Source organism: Calypte anna, chromosome 24 (assembly GCF_003957555.1).
Source record: "Calypte anna isolate BGI_N300 chromosome 24, bCalAnn1_v1.p, whole genome shotgun sequence".
Lineage (NCBI taxonomy): Eukaryota > Metazoa > Chordata > Aves > Apodiformes > Trochilidae > Calypte > Calypte anna.
Genome location: NC_044269.1, coordinates 792747 through 803541, shown reverse-complemented (window position 1 = coordinate 803541; position 10795 = coordinate 792747). Strand labels below are relative to the sequence as shown.

At 48.5% G+C, this 10795-nt stretch overlaps 1 protein-coding gene across 2 annotated transcripts in view; it reads right to left on the bottom strand.

Moving 5' to 3' along the window:
- Nucleotides 1–5448: 5448 nt before the first annotated feature.
- ETS1 (ETS proto-oncogene 1, transcription factor) overlaps nucleotides 5449–10795 on the bottom strand; it is a 45072-nt gene continuing 39725 nt past the window's right edge. For both annotated transcript variants that reach the window (XM_030464702.1, XM_030464701.1), the window contains exon 8: nucleotides 5449–10245. In XM_030464702.1, the coding sequence (XP_030320562.1) occupies nucleotides 10030–10245 (216 nt within the window). In that variant the 3' untranslated portion in view covers nucleotides 5449–10029. The remainder of the gene's footprint in view (nucleotides 10246–10795) is intronic.

The window sequence follows — 10795 nt, the reverse complement described above, 5'->3', positions numbered from 1 at the left end:
GACTCTCCCTCTCCATAGCTCCATCAGCCCGAAACTCACCAGGGCCTAAATTTTCCTACTTTGAATGGGAAATTTAGGCACAAGGAAGCAGACACTCTCTAAGACACAAGAGGAAGTAGCCACGAGGGACACTCTGTAAGACACAAGAGGAAAAAGAGAGAGAACTAGAAACACTGCAAGAGATGAGTGGAAGTAGACAAGGAAGTAAAGACTCTCTAAGACATGAGCAGAACTTGAGACACTGTGTTTCAACCTAAAATCCCACCCAGCCTTGCTACAGCCCAGCAGCATCTTCACCCCTCTCCAAACAACCATCCTCCTCCTCAAAGCATCTGGAAGCTGAGCCTGCAGACGTCCTTTGGTCAACAAAACCCACAAGTCATTTTGCTCCACCACCAGAAACTTCTGTGTTTATTGCTGTAGTGACAGCAACCAAACCCAAAAAAGCTCTTACAGCTCGCAGAGAAATGGCTGGGAAGATGGTCAGTGGGTCTGAAAGCTCATCCAGGTCCAGGAGGGATAAGTGAAGAGGCTGCAGGTGCTGTGCGCTGGAGCTCTGTCACCTGCTCCTGTGCCACCTCATTTGGGTGGTGGTCAAGGCAACATTTGGGGATGAATTCTTCAACTCCTCCTTCTGGCCACTTCCCCCAGGTGATGCAGCCCTTACCACTGCTCTCCAGGAGTGCAGGCAGAGAGCAAGGACCAGCTTGGAGCTCCCTGCAAACCCGCCCAGAGAGCACATACCAACCCCCAGCTGATTTCGATCAGTTTTGCTTGTGTGGTTAAACGAGCTTGAATCAGAAACCAAATTGTTTATTAAACTAATTTAACTAAAATGTGCAACTTCTGGAAGCAGATCGTGCTCCAGTTTCCCTCCATCCCCTTCTCCTCCAAGCCCCGATGCTGGCGGTGGGGGGAAGCGAACTCTCCAGCTGCCGAGGGTTCTAACTCCACACAGAAAACTTTATTTATTCTGTTCCTGTTTATCATTTCCAGGAGCCATCCCGGTAGGAATTGCAGATTCCTGGCTGCTAATTTTAACGGAGCAGGATTGCCCAGATCCCCAGGAATGCTCCCATGGAAATGGCATCATGTGTGAGGGGTGGCCTTGCCTGAGAAGAGCTGAAAATGGGTTTTTTTGTTGAGTTGGGTTTTGGTTTTGGGTTTTTTTCATTTTACTGGTGGGAGGGCAAAGAGTTGGCAAAACCTCACCCACCCTGAGGGCACCCGTGACTCACAGGGACCAGGCAAAAGCAGCCACATCCCCCTGGTCTTGCTTTTCCCCTGTGTGTCTGGTTGTAACCAGCCCTTTGGGTTGATGCAGGGAGGTTTTTGGGTCAGGCACCAGCAGGGTTGGTGCAGCCCTGGGTGGCTGGGGAAGAAAAATGATGCAAAATCCCATTCTGTGCCTGCTGCAAGGTTAGGGCTGGGGAGGGATGAGCTTCCCAGTGGCATCCAGCTATGTTTCCAGCTCCAAGGACTCTCAGTAAATACATCTTCCCTGTTTCCACTCTCCATAAGCCTTCTCCTACCCCTAGGGATAAGGATGAAGCTCCCAGAGCCTCATTCCAATCATTTTCCTTGCTCTACCCTGAATCACAGCCAATTTTTGCAGCTCCCCCTACTCCATCTGTAAATATATCCATGCTGTCAGAGCTCAGAAGCTGTCACCCAGTAAGGATGCTCCTCACTGCTCCTTGGTCATGTTCCCCTATTTCTCATCCCCAAATCAGCCCCATGTCAAGGCACAGCTCTTAGGCTGGTTCACACCTTTGGTTGTTATCTGCACCTGACCAGAGGACAAGGATGATAAAACAGTGGACCAAATCCTGGCAAATCCAAGAAAAAAACTGGTTCAGTGAAGCCCTTTTTGCAAAATCTTGCCAAAGAAATAATTTTCTCTGTAACATCTGAGACTGGGCCATGCTTCCTGAGATGTTGAAGCTACCCAGCCAGCACAGAGCACCCTTGCAAAGGCAACCATGGCTGCTGGGTGACTAAAATCATCATTTGAAACCTTTTCCCCAAAATTATACCCACAGAAGGCTGCAAACCTTTGGCTCCACTCGCCCTCCCTCTGGCCACTTGCTTGCTTTTATTGATTTAATTTCCATTTCATCTCCTCTTTTCCCCCTCAAGCCCTCAACATTTTTTATTTATTTATTCATTTTTTTCATTTAATCTATATTTCACCCCCTCTTTTCTCCCTTTCCCCTTGCTGGCCCGAAGCCCTCAACACTATTTTTACCAGCAGGGATTGAATCTGCCATGAAAGCCACAGCGTGGGACCTCACAGGAGCAACACCACGACCCTAAAAAGGAGAAAGGGAAAAACAAATAGAAGTAGCAGCCCGTGCCAGAGGGATGGTTCTCATGGGGGAGGGAAAAGCTGAACGGGGGCCGTGCCCGTTTCATGCCTAGAGTGATATTTTCCCAGCTTGCTCTTTTTTTGTTTTGTTTTTTTGGGGGTTTTTTTTGGTGCTTTCATGATGAAAAACGAGCCCCTGGTGCTGCAGAGCTCAGTGATTTACAGGGAGCTCTGCTCCAACAAGGGCTTTCTGCTCCCCCAGCCTGGGGCAGTGTGGAGGAGAGGGGTTTTTTGGGGGGAGGGTTTGGTGTGGGAAAGGAACAGGAGCTGGGAGGTGGATTGGGAACAGATGGGCTGCAAAAACCTTGGAGAGGAAGGGGCTGCAAAACACCTCCAGCCCAGGGCAAAAAGGGGACACCTTGGGGAGCATCCCCACCGCAGGGTTGCAGGATTTTGGGGAGCATCCTTGTCCCTGAGCCCCCACAAAACCCCCTTGTCCCTGAACCCCCACAAAGCAGCTGGGTGCTGGCAGGCCCATGGCTCCCCCCAGGAGCTGGTTTTTGGCTCTGGTGGCTGCTGGAGCAGCCTGGCACAATGGCTCATTGTGGGGGCAGCTTTCAAGCAAGGCCAGGGAACAGCAATGCTCACTGTAAAGGGGGGAAAGGCCCTGGAGGAGCCGGGAAGTTGGTGTTGGATGGAGTTCAGAGGCCTGGAGGCAGCGGGAGGGAAAGCAAACAGCACATGGAGTGGAAAATGCTGACTCTGAAAGGCAGCTCTGGCACCCCCAGCACCACCCACAGCAGAACCACCCTGGGCACACTGAGCCCCAGGCAGGGAAAAGGGGTCCAAGTGTCCAACAGACCTTCCAGCAGACCCAAATCCCCAGTTATTTGGGTAGAAGGCCACCAAACGCTTGGCCACCTGCGTGAGGCAAGTGTGCAAAGGTGTGCGAGGGTGTGCAAGGGTGTGCAAGGGCATGAATGTATCTGTAGGGGTGTGCATCCCTCTGCCAGGCATGCAAACGCCTCCTATCACCCAGGGAAGGAGCAAAGCTCACTGCTGCAGCACCTTTTTGCCTCCTTGCATCTCTCCATCCTTCCACCATATTCATCTTTTTCTTCCTTGTTCCACCTCAGCCATTTCTAGAGAGTCCTTCTCTTTAGTTCAGCCTTTGGGAATTTCAGTTCCTGTTTCAACCTCTCTCTTCACTCCCCTCAAGCACCAGTTCAGAGGTCTCTTTTCAAGACATCAACCTGAAAAAAAAAAAAAAAAAAAAGCCCTTTTTCCCTCTGGCCAATACTCAAGCAGCTCCTGGGGTGTGTGGCTGCTTTCGAGCATTCAAAACAAAAAAAAACTCATCCCACAAATCCCAGCCCCTGGCCTTGGGGATAGAAACATCCCTGGACAGGGCTATGCCTGTGAAAACTCTTCTTGCTGCTCTGGTTTGGTTTAAATCTGGCACCTGAGCAGCCAGAGCTGGGGGTTACAAGCCATGAAAATCCACCTCCAGGTGGGATTCCCTGACAGGGAGGTTCTGCCTGCAAACCCCTTCCTCTTCAGCTCCATTTTGATGCCCTTCTATTAACAGCTTAGGCCAGGCAGTGGTCAGCCAGGCAGGGGATGGGTCTGGGGGTGCAGAGATGCTGTGCTAATATTTTTTCCCACTCCCTCCCCAAACTCCCCTTCTTCATCCCAAATCTCAGCTGGTGATTCCACGAGGAGCCTCGGGGTGGGAAAAGGAGACAGGGGGAGAAGAGGATCAAAGAGGGGGTTCCTCCAAAGGGGAAGGGGGTGGTGGTGTGGGGCTGTTCACTGCCACCCATCATCTCCCTAGGGGGTTCCCCAGGTGCACGGGGACTTCCCCAACAGTATTTTTAGGGCAAAACATTGAAATAATCACCTTCTGTTCAGGCTGGAGAAGAGGAGGCTCAGGGGAGACCTCATCACTCTCTACAACTCCCTGAAAGGAGGTTGGAGCCAGGGGGGGGTTGGGCTCAACTCTCAGCAAGACAAGAGGGCAGGGTCTCAAGTTGTACCAGGGGAGGTTTAGGTTGGAGATGAGAAAGAATTTCTTTCTGGAGAGGGTGATCAGGCATTGGAATGGGCTGCCCAGGGAAGTAGTGGATTCTCCGTGTCTGGAGATCTTTCCAAAGAGCCTGGATGTGGCACTGAGTGCCATGGGCTGGGAACCACGGGGGGAGTGGATCAAGGGTTGGGCTTGATGAGCTCTGAGGTCCCTTCCAACCCAGCCCATTCTGATTCTATCACTGAGAGAGGGGGATAAGGGATGCAGCTCACCTTCCCCTTTGGTTTTTTTAACTTTTCTCCTTTCCTCTCTCCTGCAAGGTCCTTCAGTCCTTCCTCAGGATGTCTTGCTTGCTGCCTGGCTGGAAGCTGAGTGACTATAAATGGAGTTATTCTGGATATTCCTCATCCTGGATTCAGCCTGTGCATCCTCCTGCAGCCGATGACTCCTCAGCCCTTGTTCAGCAGTGTTGGGCACTTTTCAGGCTGAGTCAACCACCCAAGCTCAGTCACCTTGTCCTTTGGGAATTTCCCATCCTGCCAGCTCACCAGCCCAGTGAATAAGCATTGGCTCCTGGGCTGTGAACCTCTGGGAGATGCTGAGCTCATGAATCAGCCCAGTGGAGGGGTTTGATGCCTTGGGAGCCCAGATTTCTTCTCTTGGTGCCCCACAGCCCGGGGTCTGGAGTGGGCAAGTGGGATGCAGAGCAGCATCTTCATGAAGAGCTGCTGAGCAGGAGGCTTGGGGCTCCAGCACTGAAGTCTGCTGAAGAAAAGAGCTACTACCAAAATCATCAGAGGAGAAAAGTCACTGGGATTTCTCAAGCTCCCAGTGATGCTTCAGGGTGAAAAAAAAAGAGTTTGAAACCCTGAGACAGCAATGAGAGGTGGGGATGGTCACTGAGGACAACCCCAGGTCCTGCTCCAGCAGCATCTCCCACCTCCGAGACCAAAACTGTGCTGGGACAAACCAGCTAACCCAGACCCCCATTTCCTACCCCACAGAATCCTAACAAGCCCAAGGAACCAAGGGGTTTGCTGGGATTTCTCAGGTTTTTTCCCATTGTTCTTCCCCGAATTTCAAGAATAAAGGCAACCAATAAGACACTGACTCCGAGGGCTATGAATTATTCTTCTTTTAATTTCACATGGTTTAAAATACGATATGAAATAAGGCTACAGTATATAAAAAACTCTCCAGCAAAATGATGTGCCAGCATCAGCAATTAAAACAAAACCAACCCCCTCCTTCTTTTAAGAACTCGATGCTGGAGGGGCTGCTTTTGCTTTTTTTTTATTTTTTCTTTTTGCATCCTTTAAAAAAAAAAAAAAAGAGACAAACCCAACCACAACACACAGACACACACACACCTCGCTACATCTCTAAGCTACCTCAGCTCAGGTTTGTTTTTTTCTTTAAAAAGCACCTGCTTTTTTTCCTTTTTGTTGTTGTTTTTTTTTTTAAACTCGCTTTTTAAATTTTTTTCCCCCCACTTTTAAAAAATATAAATTATATGAAAATACAAGTTGGAAAATAGTCAAACAGCACAATATAACAATATCTTTTTTTTTACTATGTTTTATCAGCTTAAAAAAAATCCCATTTGTAAAAAAAACAAAAAAATCACCAAAACCCCCTTTTTTTTTTTTTTCTTTTACTGAGGCAGTTAATTCCTGGAGATATTCCATTATAACATATATGTATACATAGATTTATCATTTATTTATACCTCTTTGGAATGTAGACAACAGCTCACAGGTGTTATAGAGACCCTACCAGAGAGCAGAGCACACCAAGGCATCCTAATTTTGAACCAAGGAAGAAGCAATTCAGCCCAAAAGTCTTGCAGAAAACCCCTCCAGGAGAGCAAGAGTCAGGAGAGAGAGAAATTTCCCCCAGCATCTGAATTTATCCGTGCTTCCAGGGACTGTTCTGTTAGAGGAGGTTTGGAAAGAGCTGAGAAGGTTTAATTTGAGAATATTTTCTATTCCTCACCCCACTTGGCTGTTTCTCCAGCTGAGAAATGGTGCCTGGAGCAGGATGGTGGAGTGTGGAAATAAAATAGGATACAGACACGAGTGGCTACGGATCATCCTCACACAGAGATGGAGAGAGGCAAAGTGAGAGGAAAAGTGCTTTGGATTTGTCATCAGGTTTGGGTTGTTTTTTTACCAAGGCTCTGGAAAGCTGTTTGCAAGAACAAAGCTCCCAAGAGAGGGCTCAGGGCTCACAGCCCTGCATGGAGAACAGGAGATCATAAGGATCTGAAAATATCCCCTAAAAATCACTGGGAGATTCCAAAACAAGACAGAATTCCCCCATTTCCAAAAGCCATATGTATCTGCCAAGGGTGAAACTTGTCCCCACACAGGAGTGAGTCCCATCCCCAGCAGATCTCCATCATCCTCCTCCAACCCATCCTTCTGCTCCAGCATCTATGTGGGTTAAACCAGGAGATCAGAGGATTTGGGTTTCAGCACATCCCTCACTAGAAGTCAACAAGCAATTAAAGAGCAGAAAGAAAAAGGGGAAAAAAAAAAAAAAAGAGAGAGAGAGAGAAAGAAACAAAAACAAATCTGCAAATTTCCAGTGTATAAACAGCACACAACCCTGTGGGATGGTCTCTGGATTGGGAATATAAACCTAAAGAAAAAGAGAAAACCCAGAACCTGATGTCCCTTTCTGCTGCACTTCCACACAGGCTGCGAGCTGGGATGGCAAACAGGAGAAATGATGGGAGAAGCTCTGGCCAAGGGCTGCTTCCAAAAAACCAGAGCTACTTGCCACAACTCACCCCTTTCTAACCTTTAAACCATCCTCCCAACGTCATTGGGGACAGGTTTGCCTTGGAAACCTGGACAAAATAAGCCCAGCAAAGCAAAGGAGGGATTTAGCTTGGCAGTAGGATTGGGTTGGTACCCAATTTGTGGTTCCTTCCATCTGAGGGGAAATCTTTATCCCTGTTCTCTACTTGAAAAAAAGGCACTTCATCTGCAGTGGAGCAGCTGGGCAAAGCAGAAGCCACGTCCTGAGCCATGGGGTGGTGCTGAGGGTGACCACCTCCTGGCAGCACCCTTTGGCAGGGTACAGGAGGGGTTTCAAAGCACTGCTGGAAGTGGCCTGTGACAGGTAAGCTAAGGGCACTTGGCATAAAAAGGGCCTAAAAAAATCCCATCCAGCTGCTGCAAATCCAGCCTGGATGGGGTGTCCTGTTGGGATGCTCTGAACTGAACCTCCCCTGCCCATGGCTGTGCTGTCCCATTGCAGAGCTCTGCCCTGGGACCTCATCCCCAGGATCCACATTGTCCCTTCCTCCCTCCAGCTGGGCCAAGCTGCTTCCTCCCATCCTCCCTGTCTGCCTGAGGAGATGAAGTTTAAGTTCCCAGTGGGCAGCATCCCTCTCTCCTATGGTGCCTGCTCCTTCCACCTTCCATCCATCCCACCCTCTTCTCTCCCTATGCTCAGTGAATGATGTGCAGCCCCACGAGCATCACTAACAACTCCCTCACCTAGCCCACCATCTGCTTCCATCCCCCTTGGCTGGAGATCCCTCTTGGCCCACTCATTTCCCCTCCACCCCCCCTTTTTTGGGGGGTTGACTCCCCTGAAAACAACCAACAGAGGTGCTGGCTGCCCCCAGCTCTGGAGGAAGCAGAGGAGAACCCAGCACCCCTGAGCATCACCTTAACCCAGGGTAGAGCTCCCCCAGATGCTGTGGGGTTACATGCCCCCAGATTTTGTCTCTTTGCCTGGCTGAAGCTGGCAGCACCCCCCCTCTGCCCTGACAAGGATTTTGGGAAAGCTTTTCCCTGCCTCACTCCCCACGATGGTCTCACAGTGCCTCTGCAATGAACCCAACAACCCCAACCACACAGACAGACAGACAGACACCACAACAAGAAGGTACTTTTGGCTCCAATGCATAATACTGTCTAAAAAGAAAACACCCAGTGGCTCTCAGGGCAGAAAAAAAAATAATTCAGCAGTCAGATCTGCCTTGGGGGTTGTATTTGGCTGTGGAAGTGCTCACCTCTAACTCCTTCAACACCTCAGCCCTCCTCTAACTCAGAGGTGGCATTTGGAGCATCCTGGGAGGTGCTGGGGGCAGAGGGATTTCCCTCTCCCGACACAAACCCCACTGCAGAAGGTTTGGAGGAGAGAAGGAGCAGCTTCTCCCCCCCCCTGGACCCTGGGACTGATCCTGCAGCTGGCTCAGGCCAGCAGACAGGAGCTCTCATTTAGCCCAGTGACCCAGGTCGTATGCTTCATGTTACTCACACCCTGCCAGGCTTTGCAGGAGCAGTAAAGAAGCCATTTGCAAGGACAATTTCCTTTCTGCTTGTGCCCAGGCTGGTTAAAAGACACAGCAATAAAGATAGAGCTGGTTGAAACAGGAAGGAAAAAACATTTCCCTTTGGTTTTTCAATTTTTCCTGATTTTTTTTTTCTTTCCCCCTCAATCAACTTGGATGGTTCCAAAACATCAAAACACAGGGAATTTCTGCCCTTTCCCCTCCATAAAACAAAACCAACCCTCCCCATTTTCTGAAAGCACCAAAGTAAAAAAGAAAGCAACCTGGGAAATGCAAAAAGACATTTTCCCTGCAAGTCTTGATAGGTTTTGTGCACAAAAGAAACAGCCACACAGAAAGGCCCCTTTTTAACAGCAACAAAAAACCCTAAAAAGCAGAAATTTCAACCAGCTTCATCTGCAACCAGAAAAGCAAAGCATGTGGGACTGGAATCATGAGCTACCCACACCCAGGAGCCAGTCTGGAGTTAAATTTTCCCTCAGAGAGGATTCGGAGGTGCCGAGCTGGAGCTTTAAACTTCTCCAGTGGGGTCTACATAAACTCCTTGGTTTTGGTTTTGCTTTTGTTTTTGGTTTTCTGTTGAATTTCTTTTTTTCCTTACTATGATAAAAATCTCTGCTGGCATAACAGAAACAAACACACACAATATTGCAATACTGAGACCATCTTAGAGCTTAAGACTATTTTAAAAAATAAAAAATACTGGCACAAAATTTAATAAAATAAAACTTTAACAATTTTCTTTTTTTTTAAAAAAAAAACCAAACAAAAAAGTCTTGATCCCTCCTAGCAAAAATTCTGCCTTGCGTAGAAAAAAAGACAACTGACAGAAACAAGAACAACAAAGAGTTCTTGGTTTTTTCCTATATTGCCCCTCCCCAAAGCAGGACTATTCACCCACTTCAGTTTTCCCTCCCTGCCCCCCCAAAAAAAGTTTTAAATCCCGGGGAATACTGTCACTTCCTGACCTGTCAGCTTGGGTGTGAGTAACACAAAACCCAAAGAGATTTACTTGATAATATTTTTGTCTAAGCAAGGGATGGGGAAGGGTTTGTTTCTTTTTTAAGTGAGCTACATTGTTCTGGCTTTCTTAAAACTCAGAATTTCACCCCCAAAAAGCCTGTCTTGGAGCTTTCAAGAAAAAAAAAATAAAAATATATATATATAAAAGCAAATCTTTTCCCCAAAACCAAACATTTTAGGTTTCGGCCAAAAGTTTGCCTCTTCCACCACCTTTTCTCTCCAACCATCCTCAAAGCATCAAATCCGAGTCGCGAAAAATTAAAAAAAAACCCCGCCAAAAGTTAACAGTGACAAGAAAACAAGAGAAAAAAAAGTCCCCTCGACTGCCACGGGCTGATCCTCCACCCTGGATGAGCCACTTCACTCATCAGCATCAGGCTTGACATCCAGCATGGCGTGGAGCTCCTCGGGGGTGTAGCCCAGGAGGCTCTGGAGGTCGCAGACGAAGCGGTAGACGTAGCGCTTCCCGGCGGTCTTGTGGATGATGTTCTTGTCGTAGTAGTAACGCAAACCCCGGCTCAGCTTCTCGTAGTTCATCTTGGGTTTGTTTTTCCTCTTGCCCCATCTCCTGGCCACCTGGGAGAAGGAGGAGGAGAGTCAATGGAGGAGGATGGATGGATGGATGGATGGATGGATGGGAAAAGGAGTCTGGATTTGGTGGGGAAGAGGTGGTGCCGGATAAAGGAAAGGATTGGGTTTTAGAAGAAGGTTCTTCACTGGAAGGTGGAGTCACCATCCCTGGGGGTGTTTAAAGACATGGAGATGTGGGGATGAGGGATGTGGTTTAGCACCAGAGTGGGAAGAGGTGGGGCAATGGCTGGACTGGAGGATCTTAAAGATCCAACCCAAATGGTTCTGTGATTCTGTGACTTGCCTCATCTTGTGACGAGTGGGTCACAGGCACTAAAGTTTGGGAAAAACAACCTCTGCACAATGGCAGGACATTGCAGAGGACTCTGTGAGGATCCATCAGTCAGGGAAATTCCCATCTATTCCCCCAAATCAGCGAGAAGTCTCCTCTCACCTCTACACATTCTATCTGAAAAGCTTTGGCACTCTCTCCCTCTCCAGGCTGTTTCAGCTACTTCACCCAACTCTGGGCTGAGATTCCTGCTCCCTGAGTATC